A 22402-nucleotide genomic window follows, 5' to 3' on the forward strand; every position below is an offset into this window, starting at 1 on the left:
TAGTGACACATTTCATTATACACTATCAAAAATCACATTTGTCATTATCACTGATCTCATCAAAAAAGTCTTTAAGTATTGGTAAACTATTAAGTTCACTCTAGTAGATAAAAGTTTTCCAAAATGTGAATTGTTAAGCAATAAATTAGAATTTTACCATTGGCAACAAATACTGTCAGTTGGTTTTCTTGAAGTGAAAAGTTCACTTTGTTCATTTTCAAGAATATGTATGCCAGATACCCAAATCTAATGAACAGTGTCAGTCTTTCAAATAAAGATGGTGGTTCATGAAAAATGTGGCTAGTTCAGTTCATAATTCAGACAGTCACAGTGTTTTTCGTCTGCGCAGCCATACTATGCAGCAGAAGCCTGCAGTTCGTACTCCCCTTTTTGCCATATAGAATATTAAAAATATGTGTATTTGTGGGTTGAGATTTAATCAAATTTTTATTGCATCATCGAGGACATTGTCAAGTGAAATTGGCTTGCATTTGTCTTGTTTTAAAACTGTAAGAACTATGAAGAATACAATGACTACTAACTAGTTCGGTTTGGTGACACTCCTTTGACTCCTGCTAAGGTACTAGCAGTTATACTCAACATTGCTCTGTACGATCAATGCAAATGTCATCACAGTGAGAAGGGCAAATAAAGTCTTAGAATTATTATGAAAATAGTTTTGGCCTTGTGGAATTCCTGTAAAGATCTCACGAGCCACTGTGAGAAAACCACTGTGTAATAGTATCTGCCTCTCAGCTAAATCTTGAGGTCCTTGGGGGGCAAAGATACTGCCTTACTTAAAATCAACCCTGTTAGGGCTGACCACACACAGTGCCTAGCCAGAGTAGCTACTCAAGAACTAGTTGTGTTTAGTTGAATTTCTGTGAGTGTAGAGATCAAATAGACTTTGATTTTTGAAAAACTCTTTCTCTGCCCTCCTAAATGCTGCTTGATTTATTCAATTAACGTTAAGCTTGCCTTCTAGGGTCTTTCGAGCGCTTGTGTACCCCTCCCCAATTTAAAAAGGAAAAATTAATTTATCTAAAATTTTAAAAAAGACTTATTTTTGACATGTGATGGGGATTTGATAAATACGGCATAAAATGACAATATATGATTTGTTCTTAAATGTGTCTCTAAGTTGAATTTGTAGGTAAGTCGGAACAGGTACATATAGTTCTTATTTAGCCTTACTTTAGTGCAGGAAAGGAGCCCTGGTGGTGCAGTGATTAAAGCACTAAGCTGCTAACCTTGAAAGGTCATTGGTTCTAACCCAGTAGCTGCTTCACGGAAGAAAGATATGGCAGTCTGCTTCCATTAAGATTTACAGCCTTGGAAACCCAATGGGGCAGTTCTGCCCTGTTCTATAGGTTCTCTATGAGTTAGAATTGACAGTGGGTTTGGTTTGGTTTGGGTTAGTGCAACAAAAGGCTCTAAGCCTTTTGAATGATTTAAAAGCTGCATGTGCAGCAAAGTGAAGGTGATTGTGATGAAGAATTTGTTGTGAGTAGGGGTTGGTTCAGTCGTTTCAAAGTAAGGGCAAGTTTATATAACATTAAAAGGCAAGTATGAGTTGTCCATAAGTCTGACGTTTGTAACTTCTGGACTTACTGTAATGCTTTAATATTTACGTGGGATTTTTTGGATTCAATTATTCGAAATAATATTATTATCCCTTCTTTTGATAGCTCCATGAAGATAGTGAGCAAAGTGTAACTTTTATTAACTGTGTGTCAGAGTCCATTGAACTCTGTTATCAAGAGAGCCAATGGAAAGATACTGTTGAAATAAGTAAAATGTGATCTTTGATGTGATTACTGGGAATTTGCCACAGTATTTGTAAAGAGAGATGTAAAATAGAATTTTTATTTGTTAATTTGGCTAAAAATCAGAGCATTTACTTCAGTGAGTATGGTGAAAAGAATTAAGAAAAAGCCAACATATAACCTAAATTGGCTCTAGGTTTAGCAAATAGTTTTCGTTAACTCATATTTAAAATTAGATTGGGGGGAGGAGGCAGATTTGAAGAAGACTTCTCTTAGAATCATAGAATTTTAAATCTCTAACTTTAGTTTGATGATTTGTTTTACTACCAAGATCTTTAGCCTCTTACATATCACATGTTCTGAAAGAGTTGTTTGCCATAATACTATTTATCAAGTACTATTTTTTCCACTTTTGTTAGTCATTATTTTTGATCATTGTTAATCTCTGCAGCCACAGAATTGATGTAATTTAAGTGAAAATGGAAGAAGCTTAAATTTTAATTAGCTTCTACCTTAAACAGGTAAAATTGTATTTCTTTGCATCTTTATATCGTGGAGTATTTCAGAAATAAGATATAAAGGATGATATAATGAACACTTACACATAACGAAGCTTAAAAAAATTAACAATTGCCGATGTAATTGAAGCCCCCCTCTCTGACTGTACTTATCAAATCTTTTTTCCTTCCCACAAGGGACAACTGCTATCCTAAATCCTGAATTTCGTGTTTATTATTAAAACATTTTGTTTAATAATTTTATTATGTGAGGATATTTCTAAACAATATGTAGAACATTATTTTTTTAATAACATAACTGACATCTAAGTATATGTGCTTTTGGGCCTTGCTGTTTTGGTTCAGTATTTGTGATTCCTTCACATTGTTACTTGTACCTCTAGTTTGTTCATTTTCATTTATGGATAGTATAAATATACCACCTCTATTCTTTGAGACAATTTACACAATGGCCCTGCCCTCCACACTGTAGGTATTGACCATACTCTCCGGATTCTGAGTGGAGGTCCCTTGGCCTTGGGCTTAAGCTCCGCCTTCCAGGTCCACTGGAGTAGCAACCCTACTCCCTCAGCTTTAAGCGTGCCATTCTCCTAGTCCATCTGAGTGACGACTCCACCCTTAGAAACATCAGAAGCCATGGCTTCACTGTTTAAAACCCCAGAGGTCGTGGCCATACTTTTGAGACTGAGGTAGCTCAGCTTTCTGTGTTCCTTGTCTCTTCAGCTTCTGCTTCCTGGTCTTCCCCTGGTCAAGGAGCTTTTCAGTGCAGGGACCCCAGGTCCAAAGGATGTGCTTTGCTCCTGGCACTGCTTTCTTAATAATATGAGGTCCCCCAGCTTTCTGCTTGCTTCCCTTTCCTTTCATCTCTTGTAAAGTAAAAGGTGGTACAGGCCACACTCCAGGGAAGCTCCCTTTATATTGGATCAGGGATGCGACCTGAGCAAGGGTGTTACATCCCACACTAATCCTCTTCAACATAATCCAATATTGCCTCATTAACCACAGGCAAAGATTAGGATTTACAACAAATAGGAGAATTAGTATCAATCACAAAATGGAGGACAACCACGAAATACTGGGAATCATGGCCTAACCAAGTTGACACGTATTTTTTGGGGACACAATTCAATCCATGACACTTTCCTGAACTTTTATTCTAATTTTAAGCCTTTTGTGGTGCAAATGATTAATGTGCTTGGCTGCTAACGAAAGGTTGGCGGTTTGAGTACCCAGAGGTGCTTTGGAAGAAAGACCTGGCAAACTACTTCTGAAACCAGCCATTGCAAACCCTGTGGAGCACAGATCTACTCTCACGCACATGGGGTTGCCAAGAGTTGGAATTGACTCAACGACAACTGATTTATGCTTTTCAGACTATAAGTTTCCCTCTAAGCACAGCACTGCCTTCCACAAATTTCAGTATGTTTTATTTTCATTATCAGTCACTTCCAAATATTTTAAAATTTTCATTATGATTTATTCTTTGACCTATGAATTATTTGAAGATGTTTTCAAAATTTCCAAACACATAGACTAAAATTATTTTTTCTTTTTTGATTTTTCACTGAACTGTACTGTGGCCAGAGCATGTTTCTTGATTCTTGTATATTTATCCTTGCTTGGACATAGTATGTGATAAAATTCTGTAGCAGTTTTATATGTACTTGAGAAAGTTTATTGTTAGGCTCTTTTTTCTTTGTATGTCCATTAGATAAAACTCTCTAATGGTATTCTCCAAAAATTTTGTCTATGTACTCGTTACCTGCTTTATTATACTAGGAAAAAGGTGTTAGTCTCATTATAAAAGTGATTTTGTTCATTTTTCCATCTTTTTTTTTGAGGTACGAACAACTTTAGAATTGTTATTTATTGTACATGAGTATGTGATATACATACACATTATATGTCCCTACTCAGGGATAAGCAGGAACTGTGCCTGGTCCTCTCAGTAAGGAGGTGGTTTGGTGGGAGCAGAGTGGTTAGGGCATTCTTTCCCTCCTAGTTTCAGATATCAAGACAGCACATAATATTGGGCCATAATTTTAAGTGTTATACCACAAAAGGGAAAACCACAATGAAGCGTGTGGTGTAAATTAGAATTGGAAGTATCTGTGTAGGTATTGATGTGAACTTGTGGTTTTTTATAGATAGGTAGATATGGAAATATAGATGTGTGTGTGTACACGTACATATGTATTCCTAAGCTTTGTCTACTGAGAAGGCCAGGGAACAGCAGCACCCCAGTATAAGACTGGGACAAGGAACTATAAGAAGAGCCAGAAAGCAAAGAAGTGCTCAAAGAATGATGAGAGCACATCAGAAGAACCCAGAAGCCATTTTGAAGGGGCTGCCATCAGTCAAATGTAGAATAATTTCAGAATCAAAATAAGTAATGATAAACCCATTGCGGTTGAGTCAATTCTGACTCATAGGGACCCCAAACGACAAAGTAGAATTGCCCTGTAGGGTTTCCAAGGTGTGGTGGTGGATTCAAACTGCCAACCTTTTGGTTAGCAGCCAATGTCTTAACCACTGTGCCACTAGGGCTCCAAATAATGATAGTAATGAGTTATAAGGGGCCCTGTTGGGCTAGCAGTTCGAACCCACCCAGAGGCTCTGTGAGAGAAAAGTCCTGGTGATCTGCTCCTGTAACGATTACAGTTGAGAAAACTGTATGTGGCAGTTCTGCTGTGTCACATGGACTTGCTATTAGTTGTAATTAACTGTACCTAATAACAACAATACAATGGATTACAGTCATTGACTAAAATAGAAATCATGAATTAATGCTGATGAATAAATGAGAAGAGAAAGCTTTACAATGGCCTGCCTATTAATAAATGTGGAAGGAATGATGAAATTAGAAAATCACATTTGACAATCATGGTAATAGTAATTAATTCAGCCAAGAGACATGCATGAATGCTAAAGCTAGTGAGTAAAACGGAATAGGATATTTATTTTTTTTATAGTCTCAAATTGCCTCCTACAAAATGCTTAGAAAGACCTGTTGCCATGAAGTCGGAATTGTCAAGTTGATTCCCACTCATATTGACCCCTATAGGACAGAGTAGAACTGCCCCATAGGGTTTCCAAGGCTGTAAGTCTTTATGGAAGGAGACTACCACATCTTTTTCCCGTGGACTGCCTGGTAGGTTCAAACTGCTGACATTTAGGTTAGCAGGTGAGCGCTCAACCACTGCACCACTAGGGCTCTTCACAAAATACTTATTAATTAGAAAAAGAGAAAGGTTAACTTTATGTTGGAGAAGACTGCAGATAGCACTTTAATCAAGGGGTCAAAGGTAACGTCACTTTTAACGAGACACATGGAATATGAACGAGAATCCTGGTGGCTTCAACTCCATATTGACTCTATAACTAATGGTTGTTTTTCTAAGGGTCTGTTGCCTGCAACCTACTTTGTGGTACTAGTTTTGTATTATAGTTCTTTAAAAGTAACAGACTGCGGCCATCTAAGATACTCCACTGGTCTCACCACTTCAGGAGCAAGGGAGAATGAAGAAAACTAAAGACACAAGGGAAAGATTAGTCCAAAGGACTAATGGACCACGACTACCGTGACCTCCACCAGACTAAGTCCGGCACAACTGGGTGATGTCTGGCTACCACCGCTGACTGCTCTGACAGGGACACAGTACAGGGTCCCAGACAGAGCTGGAGAGAAATGTAGAACAAAATTCTAACTCACAAAAAAAGACCAGATTTACTGGCCTGACAGATTGCAGAATCCCCAAGATTATGGTCCTCAGACGCCCTTTTAGCTCAGTAATGAAGTCATTCCTGAAGTTCACCCTTCATCCAAGGATTAGACAGGCCCATAAAAGAAAAGACTAAAGGGGCGTGGGGCGCACCAGCCCAGGAGAGGACAGGAAAGCTCATAATAGGGAACTCAAGGTAGAGAAGGAAGAGTGTTGACATGTCCTGGGGTTGTAAACCAATGTCATAAAACAATATGTGTACTGACAGTTTAATGAGAAGCTAGCTTGTTCTGTAAACTTAAAGACAATAAAAAAAAGAAAACTTGATTTTGTCCAAGCACATTAAAAAAAAAAAAAAGTAAGCTGATTTAAGTGTACATTAAGGGGGGAAAATCTTTATTGGAACAATATCGGGTAGCTCAAATAATTAAAAACTTAAAAATCAGGTCTCAAAACTGACAGGAACCAGGGTACCTTTGGTACCCAGATGACAGGAACTAGTGGACCCTCACTGAAATGTTTTGTCCCTGGGGTGAATCAACTCCACCAGTTTTCTGTCTTTAGGTCATTCTATCTAAGATGCACTGCATGCAGTGGAGACTGTTCCGTTCCCCAGAACAAACTTGGAATGCTAACAGAAGGGGGGAATGAGTGCTGGACAGGTATACAGTATAATTAATACTATTAAATATGGACTAAAGTGAGAGGAAGGAGCCCTGGTGGCACAGTGGTTAAAGCATTTGACTGCTAACCAAAAGGTCAGTGGTTTGAAACCACCGTGGCTCCTGGGGAGAAACACATGGCAGTCTGCTTCTGTAAGATGTAGAGCCTTGGAAACCCTTTGGTGTCATTATGAGTCATTCAACTCAATGGCAGTGGATTTGGGTTTTTTTTTTTTTTTGGTTTTTAAAGTTAGAGGAGCTCTGGTGGTGCAGTGGTTAAGAGCTTGGCTGCTAACCAAAACATCAGCAGTTCAAATCCACCAGCTGCTCTTTAGAAACCCTGTGGGGCAGTTCTCCTCTTGTAGGGTCATGATGAGTCTCAATCGACTCCACAGCAATGGGTTTAGTTTGGTTTTGGTTTAATTAAGAAAAACATTTAATGTTTAAAGATGTTGATTCTTTATAAAATTAGGGCACTTTCAATTAGAATCTGAACAGGGTTTGTTTTTTAATTTTGCTAGTTGCTTCTAAAGTTCCTCTGGAAAAATAAGTGTGCAGAAATACTTAAGAGAATTTTGCAAAAAGAATAATAATTAAGGAATATTTAAATTTCTAATTATTAAAAAGCACTATAAATCGATTAGTAAGATGAGTCCAGAAATAGATCTGAGGCAAAATGTAGCATATGATAAAGGTGACTTTTCAGGTGAATAGGGAAAGCATTGACTTGGTATTTTTATATCATTGCAGAATATCTCTTTGTACATTTTAATACTTTTGATCAAACCTTGAATTTAAATGATATTGATAATGTGTCTTTGAATATACTTTTAAGGCTTTTTTTTTTCCATTTTGTTTGAGGTGCCTTTTGTAAATAGTTGAATTACTTGTATACTGTATGTCTTAGCTGTCTAGTGCTGCTATACCGGAAATACCATAAGTGGCAGGCTTTAACAGAGAAATTTATTCTCTCACAGTTTAGGAGGCTAGAAGTCTAAATTCAGGGTGCCAGCTCTAGGTGAAGACCTCTCTCCATCAGTTCTGGGGGGAGGTCCTTGTCATCAACCTTCCTCTGGTCTAGGAGCTTCTCATCACAGGAATGTGGGGTCCAAGGGATGTGCTCTTCTCCTGGTGCCGCTTTCTTGGTGGTATGAGGTCCCACTGTCTGTGCTGCTTCTCTAGTTTATATCTCAAAAGAGATTGATTTAAGACAAAACCTTATGTTGTAGACTGAATCCTGCCTCAACATAACTGCCTCTAATCCAGCCTTATTAACATCACAAACTAAAATCAAACCCATTGCCATCAAGTCCGTTCAGACTCATAGTCTGACCCTATAGGACAGAGTAGAACTGAGGAACAGTTGATTGATCTGAACTGCCAACCTTTTGGTTAGCAGCAAATACTTAACCACTATGCCACCAGGGCTCCTCATTAACATCACAGAGGTAGGATTTACAACACATAGGAAAATCACATCAGATGACAAAATGGTGGACAGTCACATAATACCAGGAATCATGGCCTAGCCAAGCTGACGCACATTTTTTGGGGGAACACAATTCAATCTATAACAATGTAGGTAAATTTTGTTTTCTGAATCAGAGCTCTTCTTTCTGGGAGTTCACCTCATTCACATTTATTGTGATAATAGATAATAAATTTCTTAGCCATAGAAAACAATCTAGTTTGCTTAAATAGAGTTTTATCAAGAGCTATGGTTAACCCAAAAATAATTGAAAGAACTGAAGAAACATAAAACATACTCTAGGCTGAGCTTCTGGGAATGACCTCTGTAACCATGCTGCAGAACTGGATGGCCTAGGGAACTGTGTTTGTGCATAATCAAAGTGTAGCAAACTTGTTGTCCTCTTTTTTTAAAACTTTAAAAATGTGTGAAATACAATATAGTATACATATGGTAAAGGTCATTAAACATAAGTATACACTTCATGAATAATTGTAAAGTGAACACCGTCGAATACCATCCAGGTTAAGAAAAAGAGCATGGCTTACACCCCAGAAGCCCCTGTATGTCCCTTCTGGTGTATTTCTACTGCCCCAAGAGGTAATCACCATCCTGACTTTTGTAATGATAGTTCTGAAATGATTTCCGTTATTTTTCTTTATAGTTTTACCACTTACCTGTAAAAAACCCATTGCTGTCAAGTTGATTCTGACTTACAGTGACCCTGTAGGACAGAGTAGAACTGCCCCGTAGGATTTCCAAGGCTGTAAATCTTGAGGGAAGCAGATTGCCACATCTTTCTCCCATGGAAGAGCTGGTGGGTTTGAACCACGGACTTGGTTGTTAGCAGGCAAGCGCTTAACCACTGTGCCACCAGGGATCCTTACTTATTTGTAAACATGATAGTTTTTCATTTTTTTTTTTCGTTTTTAAGAAACACACCATATATATTCTTTTGGCTCATACTTGTGAGATTCTTATGTATTACGTGTAGTATATCCATTCTCCTGTTGAGGGGTGTTTGGGCTGTTGCCAGTTTTTTAGCTGTCATGAATAGTGCTGCTGTGACTATTCATATGCATTCTGTGTGTGGCATGTTATATACATCACTATGGGTAGTGAGTAATTGTAGGATATACATATCTTCACTTTTAAAAGGTAATGCCAAAAGTTTTCTGAAGTGGTTGAACCAATTTACACTCCCACCAGTAGTTTATTCTTATCTAAACTTGTTATTGTTAGGCTTTAATTTATGAAATCTGGTAATTATGTAGTGGTATCTCATTGTGGTTTTTAATTTTGTTTCACTGAGGATTAAAGAACCCAAACAAATTTCGGATTTCCACTTTTGTGAAAGGCCTGCTCAAGTCTTTTGTCCATTTTTCTACCTGACATTTTTCTGTCCTAATTTGATTTGTAGGGATATTTTGTATATTCTAAATACCAGTCCTTTGGCGTGTGTGTATATTGTAATATTACAAATATATCCTCTTCCATTCTGTGAGTTGTCTTTTCACTCTGGTAAATGGTATCTTTTGATGAACAGAAATTCTTAAAATTTTTAACGGTAGCTCAACTTAGCTATCATTTCCTTCACATGGCTAGTCCATTTTGTGTCTTTATGAAATCATTTCCTACCTTGAAGTCATGAAAGAACCTTACTATATTATTTTTTAAATGGTTTAGCCTTGCTTTTCACATTCGGTTTTTAATTTGATTTTTGTGTTTGTTATTGGGTACCCAGAGTTTTTTTTTCCCCCTATTTTATTCCAGTGACATTTATTGAAACTTTGTTCTTTCTCCACTGTTCGTATAGCAAATGCCTAAGTATGCATGAGTCTGTTTCTGTGCACACTATTCTATAGGTCTACTGGTTGCCCTTAATGCCTGAATAAAGTTTTGTAATTTTTCCATAAAGGTACTCCAAGAAGCTCACTCCAAATTCTAGTAAAAAGATCAGACTTAATGGTCTGATTGAGGCTAGAAAGACCCCAGAGGTCATGGTCCCCAGACATTCTGTTAGCCCAAGACAGCAACCATTCCCAAAGCCAACTCTTCAGACAAGGATTGAACTGGACTATAGGATAGAAAATGAGGAGTGAGCTTCTTGGATCAAGTAGACACAAGACTCTATGTCGGTAGCTCCTGTCTAGAAGGGAGATGATAAGGCAAGGAGGGTCAGAAGCTGGCTGAATGGACACAAAAACAGAGGGTGGAGAGAAGGAGCGTGCTGTCTCATTAGGAGGAGAGCAACTAGGAGTATATAGCAAGGTGTATGTAAGTTTTTGTGTGAGAGACTGACTTGATTTGTAAACTTTCACTTAAAGCACAATAAAAATTTTTTAAAAAATCAACTGTATTTCTATTTTGTCAGAAATTAATATTGCCACTCCTGCTGTTTTTTGATTTTTGTTTCCTTGATATATATTTTTTTTCCATCCTTTGAGTTTTAATTTGTGTCTCTTAAGTCTAAGGTGTATATCTTTTATAGGCAGCATATTGACGGGTCATTTTTTTTTTTTTTTTTATCTACTCTGCCATTCTATTTTTATTGGTGCATTTAGTCTGTTTACATTAAGTGTAATTATGGATAGGTATGAGTTTAGTGCTGTCATTTTGATGTCTTTTTTTGTATGTTGTTGACAGTTTCTTTTTCGCACTTAATTTTTTATGCTGAGTAGCTTATCTTTATAAATTGCCTTTTCCTCTTATTCGTTGTTGTTGATTTTGTTTCTACTGAGTACTTTTTTCTTGTATTTTATTTTGATGAGTAGGATTGTTAGTCTCCTTTGTGGTTACCTTAATACTTACACCTATTTTTCTATGTTTAAACCTAACTTTTATTTCTTTATATCGCCTTGATTTCCTCTCCATATGAAAGATGTACGACTGCATTTCTTAGTCCCTATTTATTGTTTTAATGTTGTCTTCTTTTACATAATGACATTGCTGTTTCCCTGTTTTGACTGTTTTTTTTGTCTTGTTTTTATTTTTGTGATTTTCCTATCTGGGTTGGCATCTGGCTGTTCTGTCCTGTGTTCTAATCTTGGGTTGATATCTGATAGTATTGATTTTCTAACCAGAGAACTCCCTTTAGTATTTCATGTAGTTTTGATTTGGTTTTTACTAATTCCCTAAACTTCTCTTTATCCGGAAATGTCCTATTTTACCTTCATATTTGAGAGACAGTTTTGCTGGATACATGATTCTTGGCTGGCAATTTTTTCCTTCAGTGCTTTATGTAAGTCATCCCATTGCCTTCTTGCCTGCATGGTTTCTTTTGAGTAGTCCAAGGTTGTTATTATTGACTCCTTTGTAGGTGACTTTTTGTTTATCCCTAGCTGCTTTTAAAATTCTTTATCTTTGGTTTTGGCAAAAGTTTGATTATCATATGTCTTGGTGACTTTCTTTTGGGATCTACCTTATGTGGAGTTCGATGAGCATCTTGGATAGATATCTCCTCATCTTTCATGATATCAGGGAAGTTTTCTACCAACAAATCTTCAACAGTTCTCTCTCTGCTTTCTGTTATCCCTCCCTGTTCTGGTACTCCAATCACTCGTAGGTTATTTCTCTTGATAGAGTCCCACATGATTCTTAGGTTTTTTTCATTTTTTTAAATTCTTTTATCTGATTTTTCTTCAAATACATTGGTGCCAAGTGTTTTATCTTCAGTCTCACTAATTCTACCTTCCACTTCCTCAATTCTGCTCCTCTGACTTTTTATTGGGTTGTCTAATTCTGTAATTTTATTGTTAATCTTCTGAATTTCTGATTGCTGTCTCTCTATGGATTCTTGCAGCTTAGTAAATCTTTCATTATGTTCTTGAATAACCTTTTTTGATTTCTTGAACTGCTTTATCTGTATGTTCCTTGGCTTGTTCTGCGTTTTGCCTGATCTCCTTCCTCATCTCGTTCCTGATGTCTTGAAGAGTTCTGTATATTAATCTTTTGTATTCTGCATCTGGTAATTCCAGGAATGCACCTCATCCAGAAGATCCTTTGATTCTTTGGTTTGAGAGCTTGTTGACGCAATCATGGTCTCCTTCTTTATTTGATTTGATATTGACTGTTGTCTATAAGCCATCTATAAGTTATTATATTAGTTTATTTTGTTTGCCCACTGTATCCTAGCTTCTTGCTTTGTTTTGTTTTGATACGGCCAGATAGGCTCCTTGATTGAGCTATCTTGATTATTTTTGCCTTCAAAGCACTAACGTTCTGTCACCAGATGGCTAGAGCTGTTATCAGGTATATAAGCCTAAGAGTCCGTTCACTTTTCTTGTATGGATTCAGCTCAGGTTTCCAGGTAGTTGGTCATCAGTGTGTGGTACAGGCTGTGTCCTAAAGTCTTAGAGGGGCAGGGGTGATTGGTGTAGGTACAGGTATCCAGTTGCAGCAGGGAGTCATGCTCTGAACAAGGCAGGGGGCTGACAACCGTCCCAAGTGTCTGTTAGGAAAGCGCATCCCTGTTCCCTAGAGTGCACAGGTGGGTGGGTTGTGCAGATGGACCATGGGCACCCAGTGCATTTGGTTGTAAGGACTGGGAGATAACAGTTATCCTTGGACCTCTGTCATGGGTGGCTAGGTGATGTGGATGGAGCCACCAGTCCTTAGGCCCCTGATGTGGATAGGTGAGGACCCTGTTTAACAGGCATAGTGGTGTCAAACATCAAACACTCACTTTTGCACCGCACAGCTGAAACAGTTGCCGTCTGCCAGCAAGGGCCTATTCTCCTGAAATAGGCCCACACAGGTCCATGCAGGGGGGAAAGGTATTCTAAGTCCACGGACCATTTATGCCTGGACAGGAGCTGCTTCTATCCTTAGCGCCCCAGGTTGGTGGAGCTGGCAGATTATCTTTTCCCCCAATTGTGACTTTATTCCTTCTCCAAGGAGGGCACTCAGCTGGGCCTATCTCAGTCCTAGGGAAATTGACAGCCACTGAAGCTGGCTTGGGGGCTGGAGGTACAGTAAAATAAATGCAAGTACTTAGCTTTTGCCTAGAGCACTGTTCTTTCCTGGTTCCGGGGGTGTGAGTAGGCTGTGCGGCTTGCTGTCTCTCCCTAAGGAAACCACATCTGAAATGCTACCGCCAGCCCTGCTGTGGTTGCTCCAGGTAATGGCACCTGAGGGTTCCCGGTGATTCAGGTCCAGCAACTCCTCTCTTCCTCTGAACCATCTCTCCCTCCCACTGTCGCTCAGCCTGTTTTTTAACTTTGCCTTTGATGTTCCAGGCTCCTAGTTTGTCATAAATATAATCGTTTCACTTGTTTTTTTTGGGTCTTTGTTGTAAGAGGGATCACTGGAAGCATCTGACTACTCCGTCATCTTTGCCCTGCCTCCTGATTTTTTTTTTTTTTTAATGTAACAGTGTTTGTATCTAGCAACCTTGCTGCACTTTGTTATCAGTGCCAATAATTTATTTGTGGATTCTTTTGATTTTTACCCAGGTGTTTTTTTGGGGGCCGTTTTCCCTTTGCATGTGACTTTTGTTGCTACTCAGGCTGTTTGTTTTTATTAAATAAGGGGCATAACAGCAGCAGAAATTAGTTAACATTGAGCCCTTAGTATGTGTCAGATTCTGTTGCAGTGCCTTTACATTTACCCCTATATTAAATGATGATTCTTGGTTTTATATATTACATAAATATATGTTATACATATGAATTTCTGGTGGCACAATGGTTAAGAGCTGTGGCTGCTAACCAAAAGGCCGGCAGTTGGAATCCACCAGCCACTCCTTAGAAACCCTATGGCAGGCTGTACTCTGTCATGTCGGGTTGCTATGAGTCGGAATTGAGTTGAAGGCAACAGGGTTTTTTGTTTTAATGAATTTCTAGCTTGATCAGTTTTGGTGGCTGTTCTGATTTCCCTAAGCAGTTGTGAAGGTTGTTATTTCATATACCCCATGCAGGCCTCTGCTGCGAGTGACAGGGCACTGTGTAGGTGGGTTCCATTTATGAGACAAGACAGAGAGATGTACTTTAGGCTTCAGGGAATGTCTTTTCAAAGTATATGACATTGACAAAAAGGTAAGAACCATTTAGCCTGAGTATATTAGAGAACTCTTCACAGTTTATCATTCCTTATGGACATGAAAGTTGCCCAGCACTCTGCCCAGTATTTTTAGTTCTGGTCCTCCCACCATCCCCTGTTGAGACCCTGCTGTCCCTGTCAGTAGATCCACCACTTCCCTTAAAAGAGAGGTATTATAGTTAGTTGCAATTTAGAGACTAAAATGTCTCACCTTAATGTGTAGAGAGCTTAGGCACTGACCTAGTTCCTGAAGTTTTTAAATTAATCTTGCGACTTCCTACCATCTGTTTCTGCCCTCAGCTTTTGCCATTGCCTCTGAGCTTAGGCTTTTCTGGGATTCTTAACAGGGAAACTAACCTACTGCTTTCTTTACTGGCTGCTGCTTTTACTTATATTGAATTACATGTTTCAAATTCTTTTTCCTTCAACATAATACCATTTGTTTAAACTTCCAAGAATTTTCTGGTGTTTCTTGACTGTTGCGAACTTTTTCTAATATTTATATTCTGTTTTTTCAGTGAGACTTTCATGGGGATAATAAATATGTCAGTGCTTGGACTCAGTCTGTAATCTTGAACTATAAGTTGTAGCTTGTTAAGTATTACAGAATATTTCAGATTTGTTGAATGACAGTGAATTTAATTAGACAGTAAAAACCAAAAAGCCCAAACCCATTGCTGTTGAGTCGATTACTGACTCATAGCGACCCTACAGGACAGAATAGAACTGCCCCATACAGTTTGCAAGGAGCACCTGGTGGAATCGAACTGCCGACCTTTTGGTTAGCAGCCGTAGTGCTTAACCGCTACGCCACCAGGGTTTTCAGATGGTAAAGGTTTTGGAGTTAAATATATGGGGGCTCTGCCACTTACTACTATCGAGCAAGGTTCTTAACCATTCAGAATATTGATTTCCTTATCTGTAAAATGAAAATAATAGGAACAATCATAAGTATCTCATACATTTGTTACAGTATTATTTAAGATAATGGATGTAAAAAACTTAGCACAGAGGTTGGCACACAGTAACTGCCCAATGAATAGTCTTTGTTAGGTTATGAATATTAAGAATAGTTATTTCAGAAGCAAATGAAGTAGCTTTTTCTAAAAATCTTCTTGAAGAGAGATTAAGAAACGGATGTTAAAGCTACTGGCTATGTGGTATCAAAGCTGTCAACAGGTCCTTTCCTCTAAATGTAGGACTAAAAATCGTATGTAAATCTTTCTTGAAATAGTATCATTTTAGGATTGGTTGGATAGTTGTGATTATAATTAATTATGAAATTTAATTATTAATATGTTGATTAATGGGTTAACACAAACCCTTAGTGAATAGCTTTCAAAATATTTTCTTAAGTTTTTTCATATGGTAATTTAAATTTTGACATACTAGTTCAATAGATGTTACTATTTGTTTTCTGACACAGCATTCATGTTTTTTATTTTATTTCTTATTACAGCAGAATGGCCCAAGACTATGACAGGTCTTCCCAGCACGTCAGGGACAACCGCCAGCGTGGTCATCATACGGGGCATGAAGATGTATGTAGCTCATGTGGGAGACTCAGGGGTGGTTTTTGGAGTTCAGGATGACCCAAAGGATGATTTTATCAGAGCTGTGGAGGTGACACAGGACCATAAGCCAGAACTTCCCAAGGAAAGAGAGCGAATCGAAGGACTTGGTGGGAGGTAATCACTGTGCTGTTTTGTCTTTCCTGTATTGGTTCTATGTAGTCCTTTTCTGCTTTTCTAACCAGAAAGACCTACTTCTTCCTTTCAATAAAGTTATTTTCTTTCTCAGTATTATGAGTTTTTAGTTAGCCTGATACCATACCATGTGCATTCATATTTATCTCATTATTTTGAATTGACTGTTATACTTCTGATAATGGCTCCAAAGGGAAGTAACATTTTAGTGGGTCTCAAGTAACAGTTCATACAAGGTCTTATTGAAAACCTTCGTATAAATACCGATTAGCATGACCGTCTTTAAAATCTGGGCTGAACAGCCCCTGTAGTTCCAGAATAGAACAGTTTGAATCTGGCTTTGGGAAAAGAGTTAAATTAGAATTAACCTTAATTTTTTTTCTTTGATTTCTAAATCAGATTTCCTGAAAAGCTTTCTTATTATTTCCTTTTCTTTATTTCAACTTAATATCTCAATGTAGGTGGTTTGCAAACTAGAAGCTAAAATTGATTTCACCGTAATATTTTTATCATCTGCATTAAAACTTAAGATTATACTAAAAGTCAAGGGAATGAATAACATGAGAAAATTTAAAAACTAACACAGTGCTGACTTTTTAAAATTGAGGGTGTGAGGCAAGTTAAATAGAGTCCAGTGTTCTCTGAATATTTGTTTTAACTAAAACCTTACCATGATATTATTACTTACATCTTCTTTCTTGCTTTCATTAAATAAATATTAAATAAATATTTAATGAAAGCAAGAAATTATAAACTGGAGAAGAATAATTTTTTTCCTGAAACTATAAGGAGTGCAACAAATCAAGAAGAAAAACACTAAGACACCGCTGCCCCCAGATAGGATAAAGGAGGGAGTTTGTACAAAAAAACCAAAAAATAGTGAACATTTGAAAGAATGTTTACCATTATTGAGGTGAATGCTATTTCCTGCTATTGGATTAGCAGAGATTAAAAGACCAAAGAGATACTCCTCAGTATTTTCTCAAATGGGTACCTTCATGTGCTGTTGGTAATTATAAATTGGTAAGACCTATGTAGAATATAATACATACCAATAGCCTTAAATATTTATTGACTCAGTAATTTCAGGAATCTAGAAGTATGACGTGTAGACAAAAACATGTGATTGTGGTATTGTTTAATGACTGTTAAAGACTGGAAATAACTTGAAGGCCCAGCAGCTGGAGAATGGTTAAGTATTTTATAGTATGTATACTTAACACTGAATATGATGTAGACATTATATATAAAATTATGATTATGGATTTAAAAAAAAATGGTGATTGAACAATTTCAAATGTTAGAGGAGTATACTAAACTGCCACGTACTTTGGGGAATTTTTAATGATATAGAAAAAATACTGATGACAGAAAAGCAGGATATAAAATTATACTTGTAGTGCTATCTCATGCAGGGAGCTCTGGTGGTGCATTAGTTAAGCGCTCCACTGCTAACCAATAGGTCGGTGGTTTGAATCCACTAGCCACTTTGTGGGAGAAAGATGTGTTAGTCTGCTTTCGTAAAGATTACAGCCTTGGAAACCCTGTGGGGAGTTCTCCTCTCCTACAGAGTCGCTGTGAGTTGGAATCAACTTGACAGCCATGGGTTTTGGTATCTTACGATGCAGAGAAATAAAGTAGGATAGCAATGGACCAAATGTTAACAATATTCTGGGTGATGGAATTTTGATCTACGTATCTCCCAATCACCACTGTTCCACAGGCCACCTAGTTTCCCTCCACACAGAGGCAACCAATGTTACTATATATCCTTTGGTAGGGAGATACTCATATACAATCAAATATGTAGATATACCATCGTTTATTTAACTAGTGTCCTATCAAAATATTTTTATTTCTAATTTTTTGTTACTACAAGCAGTGCTGTAAAATGGGAAACCCTGCTTATGGATCTTTTGCCCATATGTAAGTATATTTTGAGGAGCGATTGCTGAATCAAAGAGGAGTGTGTTTGGAATATTGAGAACTATTTGTCTTCATAGAGGTTGTGCCAATTAACACCTCTACCAGCAGTGGAAATTTTAAAATCCGAGATGTATAATGAGGATACAACTTAATGTTTCTTTCTAGATGGCCATGTGAACAATTATACATCTTTTTCTTCCTGATTAGAAGGGTTAATACTAGGTTTAAACACCTTTCTCGTTGGAAGATGACTTTGAATTTTCCCTCTCCTATCACGGTTTCTGTGGTTAAGATACATATGAAATGTCAAGTCTTTAATGAGGCAATGTTTCTTAATGTAAGAATGACCATTGAATTGAACTGCCTCTGGTAGGGGGGACTTTGAATGAACTATAACTTTATTTTGGGAAGCACAGGCCTCAGCTTCCTATGTTCATAGAGTTTGACTGGTGCAGGTATCAGGAAGCTACAGTCATGGGCTACTACAAGATACTGATGCCTGTGGCACATGAAGCTTGCCTAAGCTAGGTTGTTCTGTATCTAACCATGTGGTCTTGTTTACTTACAACTGAGCTGTCACTTGGGGGGCTAGAAAATGACTCCTGGATTTCTATAAGGATCCCTGCTGAAGACAACATGCCTGAAGCTGCCATGCTGTGTTTCCTGTCCTATATCCATCTGCAAAGCTAATTGAACCTGGTTTCAGGCTACGGTCTATATGATCCTTTGAGTGTGAAGGTCAGTCTTCACACTCACAGTGATATTAGAATCTTTTTTCTGGGCTTTCAGAAATTTTTTTCCCCTGTCTATGTGCTAAGTACTGTATATATACTTGCTACTGAGGCTTTATTATATGTTTTACTATTGGCAGGTCTGAGCCATTCTCATTAATTTTCTTTTAGCATATGTATTTTTTTTTTCTTGGCTGTTCTTATTTTTCTACTTGTAATTTAGAATTGTTTTCTTTGGTGAAAATATATTAAATTTTAACCCCCTCCCCTTTTTTTTAAAAAAAGAGTTTAGGTTTTTTGCCTTATTACTTAAAATACCATCTGGACATTTGGGCAAGTGCTGTATGCCATTTGAGAGCAGGTGTCTTTGGCACAAATTGAGCTGTTTTATTATAAGTTATTTCCTCCTTTTCCTCCATCCCACCCTCGGCAACTGGCCAGAGTTCTGTTTTTCCAGCCTTCTGTTGCTGCTCAGTCAGCTCTCTGCATATCAGATTATTCCTTTTTGCATACCTTTTAATTATACGGGACGGTAGCAGGGAGTGCAATGAAAACAGCATCTCTTATAAGATTGCCTTGGGTTTTTAATTCTGGATTTAAAGCTTTATATCTTAACTAGTACCATTATTTCGTCTTTTGTTCTTCAGAGACAGAGAGACCATAATATTCTTAGATATTTTCAAGGGAATTTCAGTATAGTTATATTGGAAGCAGGGAGCCCTGGTGACACAATGGTTAAAGCACTTGGCTGCTAATCGATAGGTTGGTGGTTTGAACCCACCAGCCACTCCTCAAGAGAAAGATGTGGCAGTCTGCTTCTATAAAGGTTTACAGCCTTGGAAAACCTATGGGGCAGCGCTACTCTGTCCTATAGGGTCACTATGAGTTGGAATCTACTCTATGGCAGTAGGTTTTGTTTGGTTTTATATTAAAAGCAGTTTGGGTACTTATTGTAACTGCTCAAGTTTTAAGTCTTACTTTGTTGGTGAGAAGGTTTAGGAAAGAATAGGGCTCAAGGTGGTATAAAGGCAGAATGTTGTTGGCATCCTGCAGTGAGAATTGCAGCTCTTGTGTGTCATAGATTCTTGTGAGTGGCAGCCTGTCTTCACTTTGCTGTTTGCTTTTGAGGATCAGCATTAAAGAAGACATCATATAACAAAATGACTGCCTTTGAGATTTTAACTCTTATTATGACCTAGAACAATGTTGCTTTCAGAATTGAGAATTAAGCTAGTTTTTAAAAGGGATGGTAAAATAAGTGACTCTTCTTGAATTTCTGTCCTACGTCAACATCAGTGTTTTCTGATCATTCCGTACTTAATCCTCCCCTGTGCTACCATAGCCATCAGCCATTTATGAGTGTTTAAATTTAAATGTAAATTAATTAAAATGAAATAAACTTAAAAATTCAATTTCTCTGTAGCCACATTTGTGGTTCTAAATGGCCCCATGTGACTAGTGGCTACCATGTTGGATTACACAGAATGTACATTTCTGTCATTGCAGAAAGTTTTATTTGGCAAATCTCCTTGACTGCACTAGTCACATAAACTTGTCTCCTACTTTAGAAAGAGAATTGAGGCTGTTCCTCTTCTGCTGTATATTCATCTTTTTCTTGGCTCAGAGGAAGATTGATCTTTTCTTATTTGTAAGGTTCATGCCTTTATTTTGTGTCTATTTGGACTTTCACTCATTATCTCTTCTTTCTTTAGCATCTTCATTCATTTGAATTTAGAATAGAGAGAAGCCATAGATGAGATAGAGGTTAACTGGCTGTCTGTTGTGTAGGTGTCATTTCATGATGACAGTCCTTTGGAGGTGGTCACCACTGTCTATCCTGTCTTAAGCTTTCCGTATGTTGAAGTCAGTTTAGTTTCAGTGTAGATACATTCAGTCCATCGGGTTTAAAAGGATAGAGCCATGACACTCAAACTCAACACAGTAAACTATCAAGAGACTTATGTATAGATCAGGAAGTCATATTACTCATTAATAATGAGAAAAATAGGTGACAAGAAGTGACTTATTACTGTCAGCTAGTCTGCATTATGTTCATCCTATAAATGAGAATTCAGATTATAATCAAAGGGTTTCTGGGTGCACATGGAACCTAAGTTAAGGAATTAGATGGTTAATGTCATCTATCTGTGAGAGACTCTGGAATCAACTTCTGCATATGTATATATTTGTTAGGTGAACCTAATATCAGAAAGGGTAATACTGTTTCTTGGAAATGCTGTTTGCTACTCTCTTCCAGCTTTTCTAGTCTTCCAGAGGAACACTCTTCTCCTGTTGGCTTTTTTTCTTTTTGATTTTAGTGAGATTATGATTATATTGATTTAAAAGTCCATTTTATTTTTCATTAACCCCATTTCAGTCCTGCCAGACATAGTTTCGGAGTCCCTAGGTGGCACAAACAGTTATGCTCTTGAGTACTAAGTGAAAGGTTGGAGGTTTGAACCCACTCAGGTGCACCTTGGAAGACAGGCCTGGCAATCTGTTTCTAAAAGGTCGCAGCCTTGAAAACTCTGTAAAGCACAGTTCTACTCTGACACACATGGGGTCACCATGAGTTCAAATCAGCTAACAACAACAACAGGTATAGGTTGAGAGATCATCTATATTTTGTGTTTTTACTTCTTTTGCCCTGAGATTTAACCATATTTCCAAGTGAACTAACTCTTCTATATACTTAATTAATTATTTCTTTTCTGTTGCCCCTTGCCCTTCTCCCAAATTTTTAGGTTACTTCTGTATTTACTATTTTTTTTTCTTCACCAGATGTTGTTCTGTAACCCGAGGTTATTTGCTTTAGTATTTCCTCTGCTAGAACTAGTCTTGAAGGTAATCAGTAATAATCTGATTATCATATCCGGTGGGCTTTTCCTTGGTTTCATTCTCTGACACTGATTTTTTTTTAAGTGATCCTTCCTTGGCTTCCGCTTGACACTTCCATCTATTCTTTTTACCAGCTATTCTTCCTCTTTTTTGATTCTGTTCCTTTCAAAACCTTACGTGTTAAATTCTGCCATGTTCAGACCTTCTTAATCCAGATATGTGGCAAAAAATATCATACTTTTTTTGGCTTTAACTGTTTTCTTACTCTTTAACTCCCCAGTCTACAGCTTTATAGCTGATCTGTTTCCCAAAAGTTTAATTTCAAACTATTAATTACAGAAGCTTCAAAATACATATATGTTTCTGTTGTGGTATTTCCTATCAATTCTTCAAATCAAAAATATTAAAACTTAAGTGCAACTGTGTGCACCCCGGATGAAACCCCTCAAAACTACATAGATTTTCTTGATCATTATTTAATCTGTTTCCATATAAGCTGTTCTTCCTCCCCACCGTACCCCCCCCAATTTTGTTTTATATTTTACTTAAGTCCATGTACTTTGTCCTTTGACATGGTATCTACTCTTTTCTCCCCCTCGTTATTTCCATCCTGTTGTCTCTGGCCGCCTACAGTAATCTTCAGATTCTCCCCTTCTAATGAACTCTGTTTTGTCTTTCCTCTCTCAAGAGGAATTTTGCATTGTACATCTTTGTATCTGAAGCAGATAAGTCATTATCTTGTAATATGTTATTAGTTATTTAACACATATAGCTTAGTTGTTATTTTCAGTCATTTCGAGTATTTATATGAACTCTTATTTATTTTTTAGTGTGATGAACAAGTCTGGAGTGAATCGTGTAGTTTGGAAACGACCTCGACTCACTCACAATGGACCTGTACGAAGGAGCACAGTTATTGACCAAATCCCTTTTCTGGCAGTAGCAAGAGCACTTGGTAAGAAGGACTTAATGTTTGATGAAATCACAGTGGATTTATTACAATAGAACATGGTAAAATGAGACAGG

The 22402-nt window shown here is 37.6% G+C and overlaps 1 protein-coding gene across 2 annotated transcripts in view; it reads left to right on the top strand.

Annotated features, from left to right (window-relative positions):
• PPM1D (protein phosphatase, Mg2+/Mn2+ dependent 1D) overlaps positions 1-22402 on the top strand; it is a 48581-nt gene that overhangs the window by 4068 nt on the left and 22111 nt on the right. The window contains exons 2-3 of one of the 2 annotated variants that reach the window (XM_049860794.1): positions 15635-15863; positions 22207-22331. In XM_049860794.1, the coding sequence (XP_049716751.1) occupies positions 15635-15863; positions 22207-22331 (354 nt within the window). The remainder of the gene's footprint in view (positions 1-15634; positions 15864-22206; positions 22332-22402) is intronic. The other variant, XM_049860793.1, reaches the window with a different exon arrangement.

The sequence above is a fragment of the Elephas maximus genome, chromosome 19 (assembly GCF_024166365.1).
Source record: "Elephas maximus indicus isolate mEleMax1 chromosome 19, mEleMax1 primary haplotype, whole genome shotgun sequence".
NCBI lineage: Eukaryota > Metazoa > Chordata > Mammalia > Proboscidea > Elephantidae > Elephas > Elephas maximus.